Raw genomic sequence first — 18,023 nt, forward strand, 5'->3', positions numbered from 1 at the left:
TAGGATGATGATCTATCTGGGCCATTGTGTTAAAGTAATTTTAGGACAAGCTGAGGTAAATGTCTTGGAAGCACCCACAGCTGATACTAGATTAATCATTGCTTGTTTTATAGACAAAGCCTCAACCAACTAGTTAGTTTCTGAAACAAGTTTGTGTCTGTCTTGAAAGTTTATCTAAATCATCTGTAGTTAGCATCTGCACTGTAGTCTGTACTCTAATGTTTTGCTGGATAGTAGCTCTTTTTATTTGTGACTTCAAACATTTTCTCCTTCCCTCAGCAACTATACAGTTTCTGCAGGGGTGTAAAAATGGTGTTGCTGCAGCATCTACCGTCTTGCTCATAAGCTCATAGAATGCTATGGTAGTAGCATTCTTGCAGCTGTCACAGTCGGTAGCAGAAGGGTAATTGTAAGTTTTTATAGACTTACACTAGATCAAAATTTGCACCATCTTTATCTCAATTATTGTTGCAAACTATTTGAAAGTAAGAGCATGTCCTAACCAGTTGTTTCATTCTAGCATTGGAAATTTCTACCTCACAGTTGGGGGTTGTATGTACATGCATATATATACACACATATGTGTATATATATTTATATTTAAGCATGTGTTTTAAATCCTATGTGGCAGAATGTGCATGTCTTTTCTTAGGAATTTGAAGGCCAGTCTTTTTGTGAAAAGACTGACTTTGATCATCAGAAAAGTATGATACATTTATTTATACTCCCATATAAACAGTATCTTTTACATTGGAAATATGACGAAAGGTAGCAGATATTTTCAGTGTAAATATATAATTGGAGACAGTATGAGAGACAGAATTTGTGTATTTTGTGTTCTGGTAATGGTTTACTGTCAAAGCAGTCAATTCTTAAAGGCTTCATGTCAGATCTTTATGAGAGAGGAAGTGAAGGGGGAAGCAAATTTACTCTGTGCAGGATATCCATGAGGACTGTGTGTGCATTTTCATTTGAAATGACCTTTCTTGCGGGGTCAGATTTTCTGATTTTTTTTTTCTCCCCACCTCCTGATCTGAAATGACAATTTTGGTTGCCTGGTGTATAAAAGGTGAATACGTCACATGTTTGGAATTGTTTTTTCTTTCTTTTAAATAACTTCAATATTGCATGCTGTGCATAGGAAAGAGGCTTAGCCCAAATGAAGATAGATGTGTACTGAACTCCTAGAGAATCCACCACCAAAAAACTTGGCAGTGGTAGCAAAAAGGTTAAGTCTGCACTATTTATATAACTTGATACAATCTTAATTTACATTATCATGTACTTTTGTCCCTTTTGCTCCATTCATCATGTGTATGGTTTAAAAAGCAAATGGGATTTAACCCAGCTTCAGCAATTTAAGTTATCTGTTTATTTTCCTTTCAGTCCTGTGTTTTACCCCTGTGTGTATAGAAGGAAAGTCTGAGGTGCTTATTTGGACAAAACACTACTTCCTACCAGGTTACATTGGATGTAGCCTGATAGTTGGTTTTTGTAGAGCTGTATAATACAAAGATACAAGTGCCTAGAGGAGGTTAAACATTACAATTTTATTTAGATTGGAAATTGGTGTTAAATTTAGGATGTAAACAGTGCCAAGTATATAATTCTTTGCATTGTGAAGTTTCAAGGATGAAGTATCAAAGATAATGACTCACAAAATCATATGTTGTGTTTAAATGGTCTTAGAACAATGTGCCTGGTTTATTTCATACTTGTATGAATGGATGATTTTCTTTTCGGTGTATATCTTTGATTTACATTTTCTTTTGACAAAGCTCAAATTTCCTCCAAATAAGCATATAGCTTAACAGCATTGGCTGTTCTTTAATGTCACTTGTTTTGGAAAAATTATCTTATCCCCACCTGTTAGTATGATGTGGAAGGGCAGCATTAAAAAAATTATACAAAAGTCATCTTTTCAGATAAAGAGCTAAATCTCTCAGCATATTCTAATTGATGATACTTTGTAGAAAATTGCAGAAATTGTAATTAAGCACTATTTGCTTTCTGAAGTCTTTCATGTATGTGAAAATAAATTTATTTATTGGACTAGTCTTGGGAGAGGTTAATCTCATTTTCCAAAACATGATTTTTGAAAACCTTTTCTGGCCTAAAATTTCTGTATGTTAAAACGAGCAGTCCATCAAGTTTTATCTTAATCCTCTCTAAAGCCAGAACATTACATGCCTATAGCAATGTAGGCTTTGAACAAAAATCCTTTTGGGAGCGATGATAAACAAATGTTTTAAACCTGAATAGTAACACTTTGGCATCTTCCTACTGTTTCAGTTCGGAGTCTAAGGAATACATCACTGATAGACAATTATTATAGAACTTTCTGGGATTAATCATTCTTAATGGTTTTGATTGAAAAATTCATTGCGGTTTTTGACAAGTGTCCCTTTTCCTTTATTGATACAGCACCAACCTTTTAAAAATGGGTACTGCCCTGGTAACTATTTGAGAGAATAGGAGGAATTAGAGGGATTTGACTGATCAGAAAGCACTTTAGTAAAGGTACTATCCTCTTTTTAACATTGATTAAATTATTTTTGATCTCTCAGCCTACGTTCATTCTGTTGTCCAGCTGGAGCTGGAGTGTATCCCATTTGACCTGCCACTAAAAAAACAAAAAGCAAAACAAAAAAAACCCACAAAAGGATAAAACTCCTAAATCTGAACCTCAGAGCGATCTACTATAGTGGGCTGTTATCAAGTGCAGTGTAACTGATTTGTATTTACTCTTTGCAAATGTTACTCTTTCAAAGAGATTTGGCAATTGAATTTAATGTGCATCCTCTAACACTTTTTAGCTCAAGAAGATTGTCTTGAGATTTAGTGATTTGGTCACAATTAGTGGCTTTATTCTTTTTAATAATGCAGAATTACTTAGGACTTTGTCTGCAGATGTTGTGATTCAGGCTTTTTTGTACTTCAGAGGATATTCAATACCCATTAAAGTCAATAGAAGTACTTAGAATTATGTCAGTTGGGGAAAGATGTTTCTCTTAGATTTAGATTTTTACCAGATACTTTTTTTTTTTTTTTTGCTTTGTGTTATATTTATTGCAACCAAATCTTGTTTTTTCTTTTTTTTGTCTATTGGACACAGCTGGGTAGCTCTAAGGGAATAATCCCTTTTCTCTTGTCTTTCCTTCTCTAATTCTGTCCCCTCCTTTTCCTTCCCCACCTGCTGCCCAAAAAAAGCAATACCTAAAACCAAAATATAATAGCCTTTCTGTTCCTGCAGTCTACCTTGACTGTTGCCTGAATAGCATTTTTCCTATTGAGACTTTATGGAGGAAAAACCATTGTATAAAATAGAATTTTTGTTGGCTAGTTCTTAATGGGCTGTGATAGATGAAATGATGGGGAAGGTGGGCAGAGAATTGAGGGGGTGATAATATGTACGTACATTTGCATTCCCAGTTAACTGTTTTTTTTGGTGGTAGAGTGTATCACAGTTGCAATCTCTCTTGACTGTTTTATGGAAAAACAATTGTGAAGATAAAATTATGAATAAACTTTGACTTTGCAAAGCAAGTACATTGTTGCAATATTCTGTACAAGTGCTTGTTCATGTGACTTTTTTTACTTGCTTCATTGATTCTTACAACATGGTTGATATTAATGTACGGTTTCCTACCATATGAATAAATTGGATATAATATTTTTAATGGTAAACGCCAGGAGATTTTTATGATCACTTCTGACCTCTTATAAAAGCTTGTTGTCATGCTTTTTACCCAGTCCTTGTGTTTTGTTTTCAAAGGCTGTGGATCTTTCTATTGATGAATCTAGCCTCACAGGTGAGACGGCTCCTTGTGCTAAATCTACAGCTCCTCAGCCAGCAGCAACCAATGGTGACCTTACTTCAAGGAGCAATATTGCTTTCATGGGAACGCTGGTCAGATGTGGAAAAGCAAAGGTAAAATTATTATTGATAAGAATATCCTGCATGCTTTAACTGTTTGAAAGAAGCCAGTTCTTGTTTTTAAAGTTTGTCTGTTCATTGATAAAAGTACTTTAATGACTGCGTATACTTCGATTTTCTAGAGTAATAGAAATGCACCCTTATAGTAGAAATATGGATGACTCTTAACTCTGATATGCTGCAGCACTTCTCCCATTAGTGCTTTTTCAGATGCAGAGTTTTGCTTCTTTATTTAGAACTTATTTAGGGCCAGGAGTGCTCAAATCTGTAGGGGAAAAAAGATCTGAAACTCTCTTCTCTCTGGGATGTGGGATTTGACTTCTAGAACAACAATCACATATCAGAGTTTGAAAATCCATAACTAAAATCCTGTTTTAGCTGAGGTTAGATAGCTGTTGCACTGGGTCATTACTGATAGTTACTAAATACTTTAGTATTGTACAGAATATAAGTTTGTGTTTCATGGAGGTGAAATGTTTTTTGGAAAAAATACTTATGCTGTTTGTGCCAAGAGGTAAATTTATGAATAAAGTTAAGGAAATTCACGGCAGGCTGTTTGCCCACTATTTGAATCAAAATGTCAGGAATCGTCATTAACAAAAACAATTACACTTCAGAGTAAAATTCACTTTATTTTTTTAGGGGATAGTTATTGGAACAGGAGAAAACTCTGAATTTGGAGAGGTTTTCAAAATGATGCAAGCAGAAGAGGTAAGAATGAATATTTAAAAGCAAGGCATGCATTTTGTAAATGTAAACTTCATTCATTAAAATTGTGTATTTTTCAGATCGAGTGGGTTTATTCCATAGAAACTTAGTTAAACTTAATTATATTGCTTTTAATATTTTCCTTTCCTCTAGTGAAACAAATCTGAGTTCTTAAACATGAAAGTTGTAATTGAATTCTGTGCAGTAATATTTTTAGGGTCAGCTATGGATAACTTAGCTATTAGATAATGTTCTGAACCTGTTTAAGGATGAAACAAATCTCATTACAATTTGCAGAACTGTATTTTTCTGGTGGAAAAAAGGAGGGATTTGCATGGCAGATCTGTGTGTTGTACACACGGAACTATGTTCTCGCTTGATTAGTAGTGTACTTTAGGATTATGCATGTGCCTTTTGCTGCTTCATGGTCTCTACCTTTTCCTTCTAAGGTTGTGAAGGTTCCTTTGACTTGTGGATACCAAACTCCCACCATGGGTTTGTTTTTTGCAGTACTCAGATCCACATGAAAAATCACTTTTGTGTGCTTGTAGGACCTTCTAGCCTCTTCTCTGGCTGCCTGACCAAAGTAGGGTCATAAGGCGACAGTCTTATCTGCAGCTGTCAGGGCAAGATTTGGCACAGTATGCAGCACTTCTTCCTCCCCCCGCCCCCTACATTTCTGAAGTCTGCCAAAACAGAGCAAATAAGAGCACTAGATGTTGTGTTGTGTGCCAGCCAGGAGCTCACGCTGTTACCTGTAGTGCCTCACTACCATCTTTTGGGGGAATACTGCTGTCCAGTCACGTGGAGTGGACCCCACATTAATAGATGTGTGAAGAAAATATGTGTACAATAGTACTTACTTTGTATTGTAACAGGTATAATTACTAATGAAAAATAAAACAAGAAAAAAGCTATGTGAGCAATCCACATAAACATTCTGAAATATCAGAGGGATGGTTGTTTTTGTAATGTTAATCTTACATGTAATGTTTATCTTATCTTATTTTAAAACAGTTTTGAAGCTAAGAGTGAATCAAACTTGATACCAGCTGATACAATAGAGCATGCACTCTGTTTTTTCCGTATCTTATTGAACAAAAATTTTACAATGACCCAGTTTTCTTGTTTTTCTTCGGCATGTTTCCCATACTGTCATTCACCATATGTTACTATTAAGAAGTAAACGTACTCTCTTGATTTTTTTATTAAAGCTTTTGCTTTGTCTCCTCCAGAATTAATTTTATTGCTCTTCTTGGCACCAGTGTCTCTAAATATTTCCACAGTTTCCTATTTGACTAATTTTTCATTTCCTGCAGATAGTTAGCAAAGTCCTCATGAGATATAGTTGGCCTTCTGGGGCTTTAAGGCCTATGTTGGTGTTGAAAAGTCAGCTTTATCCAGAACTCCAGTTTTGAAGAAGTGCAGTGGTTTTTAATCAACGTGGCTTTTTTGAAAGTCTCTTACCTTTTGTGTTAGCTTTAGTATAGACACCACAAAGCTTCTGAAGAATTTCAAATAAATTTTTTGTTCCATTGAAGAGTTCTTGAAGCTTCTTGAATTTTACACAAGAGTAGAACAAAGTAGCCCTATGTGTTTTCACGAAGTAAACATACAGTATAACTCTTTTTTAGTCACTGACAGTGTCTTGAAATTTGCACACCTGGCAAAATTTCTGATACAATTTATGTTTGTTTAACATGTGCTTGTTAACTGCTTCACATTTACCTTTCACGAAGGCTCCAAAGACACCTCTGCAGAAGAGCATGGATCTCTTAGGAAAACAGCTATCCTTGTATTCCTTTGGTATAATAGGTAAGAGGATTTTGAAGGTAAATGAAGGAATGTGTATAATAATTATAGATTATTATGTAACTCTTATGTCTTCCCTGTTAAATTGTCTTGTGTTCTGATTCAGGGTGAGCATAAGTGAGCACCTTGCTGCTAGTACGATTGTGTAACTAGGCCAGCAGAAACTTTCTTCACTTTTGCCATACTGACAAAATTATGCTCAGAAAGTGAGGGAAACAATAATACTGCTGAAGCCCCAAATTTAGATCTTTGTAATAGCATTGTGATGAGCTTGGTTGAGGGGGTGTAGGTTTCTTTTTCTTTTTTTTTTTTTTTTTTAAGCTACAGTGCATACTGGTATTTGTCAAAACTACTGTTTTGTTTGTAGGGGTTATCATGCTGGTTGGTTGGTTGCAAGGAAAGCATATCCTTGATATGTTCACAATTGGTGTGAGGTAAGATTTTCTTTTTTGTGTGCAAATAGCATAGTTCATCCGTTAAAGCAAGTATTTGAAAGCTAATGATATATATTATAATGTGCTTGCACACAGACTCTACTTTTAAGTTCAGGTAAGTGACATAGGGCAAAACACTTTGTGCTGTAAAAAGGCAATGACTGTTCATGTTCTTTTTACTGATATGGTATGTACTTCTCAGTCTCTCAAACCATGCAGTTGTGTGGTGATTTCTGAGTGGTTTTTGGAAGATCAGTTAACAGACAATGAACAAAGCTGTATAATTTAGATTTCCATCACTGAGTAAATAAAGAAAATGCAATTTTATAAGGGAAAACTTGGAGTAACTAGAATCTTCCATTATATAGTAGTTCATTAGCTTGTTTTCTAGAATGTTACAGAAATTTAATCCCAGGGTGTTGGCTGTCGAGAATAAACCTGAGTTTAGATGATCTATCTCTACTCTCAGAAATGTTGCAGATTGTATTAATTACATGGACAGCGCATAGGACAGCGTTGCTTCAAGAAACAGACAGGAACAGACTCTGGAGACTTGCATTAAAGTAGTGAGGCACTTGAACTGCATCTTTGAGCATTGTGTAGTGAGTTACCGTGATGTCATTTACACTGTTACCAGCATTTCTGGTGGTGTGTTTTGTTTGGGGTGGGGGGGGAGGGTGTCTCCAAAGGACCTTCTGTGCCGTTCCAGCACTTAGCATACTGCCATATCATGATCTGGAAGTGACAGCTGTGGATCACTGGTCACTTGAAGTGGTAGCGTTTCCCAGACAGAGTTGTTCAGTGCCAACTACCCATATTCTTCACAATCTAGGCTGCTTTTCACAGTCCTAATTAGTATTTTGTGTATGCAGAACAGACTTGCAATTGATTTTTTTCCCAAACTTTCCTCATGCTTTTGCACAAATAATGAGTAGAAGTGTCTAAGCCATATTGGTGCTATCTTCAGAATGTGCATTTTGCAATGAAAGGTATATGCTGAGAATCAAATGGCAACTGCTTCCTTTTAACCTTGCTACACAAACAAAAAGTTCTTGACTGTAAGCATATCTTTACTGTACATTAATGTATGACATTCTAAGGCAAGATTTTTATATTTATTTTCGTTTCAGTTTGGCGGTAGCTGCAATCCCTGAAGGACTACCAATTGTGGTAACAGTGACACTGGCCCTCGGTGTAATGAGAATGGTCAAGAAAAGGGCTATTGTGAAAAAACTGCCTATTGTTGAAACTTTAGGTATGACCAGACTAACTTAGGGATAATATTTTGATACGAATGTTAGGTATCTTCAACTTTGTGCTAATTTCCTATTAATGAGTAGCATTAAACAGGTGTTTTTTTGTTTTGCTAGCAATGCGGTGATACTTTAAAAACACCATTTCTAATTTGAATGCATTTTACACACAGAGTTAAAATTCAGCTATGTGTTTGTTGGCCCTATGACCACTCAGTTTTGCACTGAGATGTAACCCAGTAGCGTTTGTGGGTTAACAGCATGTCACACTAGCAGTATTCTAAACTGCATGTGTGAAAGGGTGTGTAGAATGCTCTGTGTTCAGTGGAACAATGAAAATATTTCAGTGGAAATAATTTTAGTTTGCTGTTAAGAGATTTTTATTAAATAACATGCTTGTGAAATGTTTTTTTAGCTAACTTTTTAGCATAAATTTAGGAATACTATTGACAGTTGGAAAGAAATGCAAATATGAGTATTAGAAAAAGTTTTGTAATCAGTATGCGGCCTCAGAGTCTTGCTGTTCCTATTAAAACTTAAGTAGTTAAAAATGTTAAAGCATAAAAACATTCTATATGCATTTGCAATCATGAAACATAGTGCACTGGACACAAAAGAAATCTTTTTCTGCTGTGTTTTAATTTTTTTTTGTGCTTGAAGATCAAAAATATTTTATTTCTGATTTCTCTAGCTGAGTTTCATTGGTGTTGCAAGAGTTTCTGTTGGTTTTGCAATACCAGCTCACATTCAGAAGAAGGTCAAGAAGCTGCAACATGTTGAAGATGACTTTTTTTCTGAGTTAAAACAGCATATACAAATTTCACACTTCTGCAATCTTTTCATTCTCATTAAAACTGAAGTTTTAGTAGTAAGTTACCGTTTTTGATAAAGAATAACTGCTGTAAAGCAGGGTCTTAAGTTTCCTCCTCAGCAGGAGTCTTAATTGAGACTTTAATGTAGCTTGAGATATAGCAATATAAAAATAAGGAGGTAGTGAATAGAAGCATTTCAGACTACTACTGTATTTGGAACTTTGTCTAATAATTCAAGAAAAGAACCTTGCATATCTGTTTATAAGTAGTTGCAAATTGTCTGTCTGTGAAAAAAGAAAATGGGATTTAACATTAACAGTTGCAGTATTTCTAGAGGTTTTTTTGTCTTGAATATTTTTGTCCTCATTAGCTACTCAAATTGTTCTAAACAGTCCTTGTTTTACTAATTGGTTCTTTCAGGTTGTTGCAATGTAATTTGTTCAGATAAAACTGGAACTCTCACAAAGAACGAAATGACTGTAACTCATATTTTTACTTCAGATGGGCAGCATGCTGAGGTATGTAGTAGGGTTATATTAGACTTTAATTTTGGATTTTACTTCTGTGTGTATAGATTGGACCAGCTAAAGTAGTCCTGAGTATTGCAGGTAAAGTTCAAGTTAAGGAATTTTAAATTTGTTGTATCAAATCTCGGTTTCTCAACTTCTGGCTAATCCTGTTCATCCATTTATTCAATATTTCAGCCTTTGTCTCAGATGTATTATTCAAGCCTTTCATGATTACAGAAGAATTATTAGTATAATACGTATTTTACAGAAGAATTATTAGTATAATATGTTCATATAGCTCTTCATGGCTATAACTTGTAATAAAAGGCAGATTGAGAAATTTGGTGCTTTTCTTCAGTCTGGAAAGTGAGGCTACTTTTTTGCTGTTACAGGTGTGTAAAATAAAACTTCTATGTTAGGAATATTTAGAATAGGAGAAGTATCCAGCTTTTGGCTAAAAGACAGTGTATTTTGTGAGCCCTTCATCCCAGGAGCATACTGTCATTCCTACTCTTTGTAATGAATGGAACTGGAAGTAGGAGCAAGACATGAAGCTGTGGTTGCTGAGTTTGGGGAGTTGCTACAAGGCCTGAAGTAAATGCAATAAAAGGAAGAAAAGCAAAAGCAGTAGGAATGGAAAAGAAGCAAGGTGTGAAACTAACTGTAGTTTTATGGGAGTGTATTTTAAACAATTTCTTAAGTTCTCGACCTGTTTTTATTCAGGATTTTATTCACTTTACAGTTAACAGAAGGTCTTACTGACTTTTGTAAGAATAAATGTTGGAATCCTTTCTTACTCTTTCCTGATATTTACCTGTGCTTATTTAAACTTCCAGATATTTATTCTCTCTTCTTAGAAATCTGTAGAAATATATATTTTTTTACTACCAACATAATTTGTTTACATACGAGCAGAATCAGTTCCTTTTTCCTAACTGAAAGAGAATTTGAAATGGCCGTCAACTATATTAGGTACTTATACTGTAGCTCTGAACTGAAGACTTTTTCTAAGATTCTGATGGGAGGCCTACGTGTTATGCATTAAAAAAAAAAAAAAGTTTTGTTTTTTTTAATATCTCTTCGTTATCAGCTGAGAGGCTGTTTACCTAACTATGATTTAATTCCTTAATCCTGGATGAAAGTAGGAATCCAGCTCTGTACTTCCATTCCCATGCAGGGGTAGGCATTATTAACCAGGATGAATGAGGATAGGAAGAAGAAATCGGAAATTCCTGCCCCTTCCCCCAAAAAAACCCAAAGCAAAAAAAAAAAAAAATTCCCAAAGGCTGCAAGTGTGTCCTAGTAGAGTAAGGAAACAATGTAGACTGTGTTTTTATTTCTGACAAGGAATAAAATTGCTACTATTAAGTTTATTCTGAATATAAACTGCTGAGTACATTTCAAAATTAGTGTCTAATATATTTCATTGAAGAATTCAGTTGTTTTGAGAATATTGATTCCTTAATCTCAATCTGCTACGTTAGAAGTTGAGCAGGAGACTCCATTCATTTTGGGTAAAATCAGTCATTGTGAATGGTTGCGTTTTACTTTTTCTATACTTATTGTAAAAAGCTGAAGTTCAAACAGTTTATGAACTCAGTGAACACTGCATTTTATACTCCCTTTGACTTTGTCTTACAGGTTACTGGAGTAGGGTATAACAGGTTTGGAGAAGTGATACTCGATGGTGATGTTATCCATGGTTATAACAACCCATCCATTAGCAAAATCGTTGAGGTGAGATCTTGGCACAGAGAGATGTGTTTTAATCAGTGACTTAGCACAAGAGTTGTTTATGGTATTTACTTGTGTTCTGTTTTTCCTTCTCCCCTTCCCTTCCTGATCTTTTAGGCTGGTTGTGTGTGCAACGATGCTCTGATTAGAAATAACACCTTAATGGGGAAGCCAACAGAAGGGGCTTTAATTGCACTTGCTATGAAGGTGTGTACTTCACGGTGCTTTTTTCTTTTTAGGCAAGTGGGAAGTATGTAGAAATGAAGGGTTTTTTTGTTTTTTTGTTTTTGTTTTTTTGTTTGTTTGTTTTTTTCCCTCATTTGTGGTTCCTAGGTTTTTATTGCAACTGCTCATCTTCTGTATGTTTCTTACCTGTTGGAATTCTTTGGGCTTTGTGAAAGATGAGGAAGATACTCAGTAAGTTATTAAAACTGAAATAAAGTCTTTAATTGCACTTATTCTGCACACTTAATACTGGTTACTCTGCCTGCCACAAGCTAATTGACCTATTGAATATTAATTGTATTGTCTTTCTCCAGTTTTCACCAGCAGCAGTAATAAGTGGATAACTGATTAGTAAATACATTGGTACTCTTTGTGGCTGCAGCATTTAAGTGTTGGACATAGGCAGTTTGAATCGTGAAGACTGGTTAAATACGGCTTTTATTCTGTGACGCACCTGTTAGAGCTACTGAAAAGTGTGTAAAAGAATCTTAGTACTTGATTTTTTGTGATTGTGAGTAAACTTACAAAAGATAATAAAAGATGAGTTCACTACAGTATTTCTTTCCCCAAGTAACTGACACACAGGATGTATTATTTTCTTGCTGATTTCATTTTAAGTCTCTAATCTTTGCCTGGAAGGGACATAGGAACAGAGAATGAGAGTCTCACATTTGTTGCTGGCAGAGGAGGTGGTGATATTTAACATGTTGTGAAGCTCTTTAAGTACTTAAAGAATTGTTTACAGCAGGCTGCTGCTTCTGCAGCTTCTTTAATCTGTATTTTTTCTTGGACTTGGTTAAGGCTAGAGCATGGAAGGTGAGTTGCATCTGGGGTGGGGAAAGAACAGCATTCGGAATGGAAATTCATTTTCTCTGACTTGTCTGGAATCTTCATAGTGAGTTTCAGCTTAAAAGTTTAGTGGATTCTGATAATTAAAATCCCATTTCAGATTGGATCCTTTGAACTACAGGTCAGTGGCTTGCCCCCTCTAGATTTTGCTGCAGTCTTCTATTATTTTCTAGGCCCTTTAGCGGAGAAATTATATAGAAACAAGATAACAGAAGAATGCATTGGTGCTACTACAGCTACTATGTAGATGTAGTGTGTTTTGTCAGACTAAGAACTACACTGTTAGCTATTGCAAGACTTATGTTTGTGGGATGGTTGTAATCTACAAAGTATTCAAAGATCCTTGGATCAAAGTTACTGTGTAATCTTAAATCATCTGACTTATGCTGAAGCCTGAAAGAAGCTTCCAGGTTTTTTTCAGTGCTAATTTGTCAGAAGTTCATCTAAACTGGAGCAGAATGCTCAGGAGCACCTTTTGAGCTTACACCGATTTTTAACTAACTAATGATTCTTAACTAACTCATCTCAAAAAGTCCAACAAATTGTTTAGCTGTTTGAACACAGAAGGTCCTGACATTATGGTACTCGTTCTGTTTTATACAGGTGGGTTTAGACGGGCTCCAGGAGGACTACATAAGGAAGGCTGAATATCCCTTCAGCTCGGAGCAAAAATGGATGGCTGTTAAATGTGTCCACAGAACACAGCAGGTAAACTTCAATCACTGTTTCATTCTGTATTGGCTGTGTTATGTTGCTTTTTGTAGAACAGTTATGAATACTACTTAGTGTTTTCATTTTTCACTTCGGAGATTAGTAGAAGCTAGCAGTACAGTGCACAGTCCTGGGAATATAGTTTGATAATAGATCTAGTTTCAGTTTCAAGCTCTGAAGTGGTGACTGAGAATCACAAGAAATTCTTTCTGTAGAGGCATACTGGGAAATTATTTTCAGTATTTTGATATCCTAGACTTTGAATATATATCTGACTGTTTTCTTCCTTCTCCTTCCCCCTTAAACATCTAAAGCAGTTCTGTCAAGCTCTTTCAGGGCTGGCATAGTTACATAATTAAGAGCAAGAAGATGCATAGATGTTTAATAGTTAAGCTTTCTTTTGTTTGAAAACACAGGCTTTTTGGTTTTGATGTTGCCAGCACATTCCTCAGTGTTCAATGTCTTTTTCTTTTTTCTTTTTCTTTTTTTGCTGTCAGCAGTATCCTGGATTATCAGTACAGGCCATTCTTTTAACCTCTTTTCCATTGTTTCTTCTACTGCTTTCAGACACGTGCACTTGCATTCATACTTCATTTAGGGCAAGCTGAATATTTTTTGCTACAAATATTTTTGCTGCATAATTCCTGGTTTTGGCTAGTCTGGTAACTGGAGCCTTCTAAATAGTATGTGCAACAGAAGCTCAGATTTTGGCTTTATGAAAAATTTCCTAGTATTTGTGACCAAGAAAAATGGCTTGCTGACAGTATTTAAGTATCAGAGTAAACTCTGCCTTGGTGATAAGGCGTTTGAGTCCTTTTATCTATATGGAGAATATGATTGTATAATCCTGGTCTGTGTAAAGAGTACTGAGCGGGAATTGTTAAGTGATTTTTTTATCTGTGTAAAGATTTACTCTGTCTGATGCAAGAACGTTGCATTCTGTTTTGATATCAACATTTTTAAAAGATTGATATGATGAATGATTGGAAATTGATCTGAGGCAGCACTTCTTAAGGGGGGAAGGGAACTGATGAGTTGATTTACCGTTGGAATGGATATTCAAGGTAAGTGGTGGAATCTCAATCCCTTGATGCCATCAAGGCTGGATGGCTGTCTGAAAAGTATGTCGAATTACTAGGTGTTTAGTTCAAGGGTGAAGGTGATGTTTAATGACCTGTGCAAGAACACAGGTGGTCAGATGATTATGTACTTTCAGGCTTGAAATTCTGTATAGGTTTCCTTTCTGTTCTTTGTTTAGCCTCTTGAGATTATAAACAAATTGTGACCCCAATGTCTGCTGTGCATGAGGTCTAGTGAAATGAGACACTGGTTTTAGGTCGTTTTTTGGTGTTAATGTTCTTAAACGTACACTGTATAGAGAGATGTTTCTAAACCTAAGAATCTGTTTTTAATGTAATTTTGATTTGCATTACATGTTCTGAAGAGTTTTTAGGAAAGTATAGATACAAATGTCATTCTTGTGTGTGCATGTATATGTACTTGTGTGTGTGTGTGTATATATATATATATGTATGTACACAAATGCATGTGCACACAACAATTTTTTTTCCTTTTAGGACAAACCAGAGGTTTGCTTTATGAAAGGTGCTTATGAACAAGTCATTAGGTACTGTACATCATATAACTCTAAGGGGCAGATCCTACCTCTTGTTCAGCAACAGAGAGAGCAATACCAGCAAGAGAAGACATCTATGGGCTCTGCAGGACTTAGGGGTGAGACCATTTCAATGTCTTGGAATAACTGATTTTTAATGTCATTGGTTACTTGTTCAAAAAAAATTCAGAACTAAGAAAAAACATTTAGGGGGGAGTGCTACTGGGTTGGCCAGTTTTTCTTTGAAATGGAGGAGAGTAGAAAACAGGTGCTGTGGTTTTAAGGGCTATATAATAATATGGTTAATTTTGCTCCTGCATATGACAGTCATGACAGAACAGTACATGACTTAATAGCTTCCATATCTCAGTCTTCTGTGTGTGTGTTTTTAAGTGAATAATGCCAAGGTGTGTCCATTTCTCTATTATTTTGGCTCCTGGCATCTTTGTGTGAGTTAGGCCAGCATAACGGATTGTGGGTCAGAAGATGTTATTAGGATTACATTTTTATCATAATAGTCTATGTAGAGTTTTCAAATACAACTGGCATCTATTATGCAAGATACATGGCTGTCTTTCATTGGTCTCTGTAAAGAGAAAGTACAGATACAAACTGTTAAATCTGGCTGTTAAGTCCATCAAAAGATGTTAAACATGAAGGTATGGGTAATACATGGCTCATGAAATCTCAAGATACAAATTACTAGAAACTGAAAGGGTATATCAGGAGTGGTACCACTTTGTGCTTGTTTTGTTCAGACAGTTTTCTTTACGCATCTACTTCAGGCCACTCACTGTCAAAGAGAATACCTAGCGTTGCATTATGTTTTCAAAAAAGTGAATTTGCTTCTCTTTTACAACTATGTCATTTAAATATATTGAAATTAAGATTCCTACTGTTAAAGTCACCTTAGAAAATATTTAGCATGTACTTGATAAAATCTGCCTAAATCAAAAATAAAACATTAACTGATCTCCCTTTCATATTGTTGCATAAAATACTCTGCATGTACACAGAAACCAAAAATGGAGATGCTGTTCTCTTTCCAAATGGTGAAAATATATACACTTTCATCTGAAAACAAATGGTAAAATTTTCTTTAAAACCTGAAATAGGTAGGGTTGGTAAAGAAAATATTTTTTAGAAGAAAGGAATATATGAAAATAGGCTATTCTAAATACTGAATATAACAGGCATTGCTGCTGGATTAATAAGAATTTGCAGTCTTTGTCCCAGTCTACTAATTCATTTAGGTCTCATTTCTGAACAGCTGCTTGTGATAGGTTCAGTTCAGGCAGGATACCCAGATGAAGAATTTACTCATAAATGTATTTAGCATTGAGGCCTTTGGTCAATATGCTAACATCTAGTAGTATGTCATTAGTTTTCATTTTGGAAAACAGGAGTATTAGCATTGGTATAAATTTTATTTTCAAATGTTAACTTATTTTTCTTTGTTCCCTAAAAGTTCTGGCTTTAGCTTCCGGTCCTGAGTTAGGACAACTGACTTTTTTGGGGCTTGTGGGAATAATTGATCCTCCACGGACTGGTGTAAAAGAAGCTGTTACTACACTTATCGCATCAGGAGTTGCAATAAAAATGATTACTGGAGATTCACAGGAGACTGCAGTTGCCATTGGTATGAATTATCCACTGACTTGTTTTCGATGTTGGCAATTGCCTAGTTAATTGTTATGAAATGTTGTGGATATTAAGTATTTAATGTCTGAGTTCTAGATACATAGACTGTATGTATATTGGGTTAGTGTGTGGCACAGTGAAACTGAGCGGGGGGCGGGGGCGGTCTGAAGTGATACTTCAGTGATTTCAGCCTATATTGTAGTTTTTCTGATTTTGTTTGCTGTTTGAGACAGTATGTATCAGGTTTGCTGTATTTTGCTATACTGCATGCTTAACTTCCCATTCTTACATTTTTACTTCCTGCATTGGGTGTGTATCTTATGGCAACAGAGAGAAACTAAGCCACTGACAGTGAGTGAGCATTTGGGATGAATATGGCCCTTTAAATGCTTTGACTCAGTTTTTTCCATCTAAGTTTGAAGTTTAAGTGCTTTTAATAAATATTTAAATTACTTATCTTAATTTCTTTTTACAATACAGTACCTTAAAATACAGATATTTTAACTAGAATATGAATCTTTTATGTACAGGATGATGATGATAGAAAGTTCAAAGTGCATGCAAAAAGTACATCCCGAAATTAGCAGTACTTTCACAGTTGGGATATCTTTTCCTTTTTTCTTTATTTGCTTTATCTCTGTGTTCGTTTTCTGTCTCATTATATTTGGATTGTGAATCCTTTAGAAAGGATTAGGTGTTTATGTTTATATGGCACCTGCCACAATGAGATACAGACCTTAAGACCTGAAAACAGGTTGAGGAAATAAATATCTGATTAGAATAGAATTGATAGCATGGATTTGTTTAAGAGTTTGGCTAATTTACTTTAGTATACTGAATCAAAATAAAAGGAAGTACTGCTCTAAGCTTTTCAAATCTGAAATTCTGCAGACGATAATAAGCATAAAAATACAATTTTGCTGCTTAATGTTTTTAAACAAAGTTAAATTATTATAGTACTGTTTTTGTTCTTGCTTTTGCTTTTTTTTATTTTTTTTTTATTTTTTTTATTTCCAGCTAATCGCCTAGGATTGTATTCTAAAAATTCACAGGCAATATCTGGAGAAGAAATAGATGATTTGGATATTCAACAGCTTTCTCAAATAACACCAAAGGTATGCTTTGATATACTATTTACTGAAAAGCAGTAAAAGATATATTCTGTATTGAGAAATGATTTTATATGTGGAAAACCAAAATATAACTTCTGAGATATTAACCGCATGGTTCTAATAGAAAAAAGTGATACAGTAAATTATCAGTCTGAAGCTTCTAGTGCCTTGGTGACTCACAGAAAGTTTAAAAAAAAAAAAAAAAAAAAAAGATTTGTGATACTTACTTTTGGTTTATTCAGTAATACTTGTTCTTACAGATTTTCCTTAAATAACTAGAAATAATTACAGAAGTTACTTTGTGCGTGTTTGACCTGAGACCCACATTGTTTTCCAGATATTTATTAAAAATCGTAGTAGGAATTCATTAAAACCATCCAGTAGGTTTATAATATCTGTGTATAGTCTAATGCAGCTGCTGAGAAGTGTAATTCCTTATCCTGCCTCTTGAAAAGGAAGAACAGATATGAAATGCTAATAGTATGGAATTTTGTTGAAAATGAAATTCCAGTTACTGAAATTCTAATTTAGAGTAGATCAGAGACAAAAAATACTGAAAAGTACTCATTCTAAACTAGAATCTTTAATTAATTAATATTAAAGCTTTGATGTATTAATGCTGTGCTACATAAAATAGTAAATTGAAATGTCCTGAGTGGCTTGCCGAAAGT

General features: G+C 34.9%; 1 protein-coding gene across 6 annotated transcripts in view; it reads left to right on the forward strand.

The window, feature by feature from the left end:
* ATP2C1 (ATPase secretory pathway Ca2+ transporting 1) overlaps nt 1-18,023 on the forward strand; it is a 51,574-nt gene that overhangs the window by 24,149 nt on the left and 9,402 nt on the right. For all 6 annotated transcript variants that reach the window (XM_064506390.1, XM_064506391.1, XM_064506389.1 and 3 more), the window contains 12 exons: nt 3,776-3,931; nt 4,580-4,648; nt 6,385-6,460; nt 6,825-6,891; nt 8,022-8,146; nt 9,377-9,474; nt 11,107-11,202; nt 11,317-11,406; nt 12,877-12,981; nt 14,562-14,718; nt 16,068-16,238; nt 17,258-17,355. In XM_064506390.1, coding sequence (XP_064362460.1) covers nt 3,776-3,931; nt 4,580-4,648; nt 6,385-6,460; nt 6,825-6,891; nt 8,022-8,146; nt 9,377-9,474; nt 11,107-11,202; nt 11,317-11,406; nt 12,877-12,981; nt 14,562-14,718; nt 16,068-16,238; nt 17,258-17,355 — 1,308 coding nt within the window. The remainder of the gene's footprint in view (nt 1-3,775; nt 3,932-4,579; nt 4,649-6,384; nt 6,461-6,824; nt 6,892-8,021; nt 8,147-9,376; nt 9,475-11,106; nt 11,203-11,316; nt 11,407-12,876; nt 12,982-14,561; nt 14,719-16,067; nt 16,239-17,257; nt 17,356-18,023) is intronic.

This window comes from Dromaius novaehollandiae, chromosome 2, assembly GCF_036370855.1.
Source record: "Dromaius novaehollandiae isolate bDroNov1 chromosome 2, bDroNov1.hap1, whole genome shotgun sequence".
NCBI lineage: Eukaryota > Metazoa > Chordata > Aves > Casuariiformes > Dromaiidae > Dromaius > Dromaius novaehollandiae.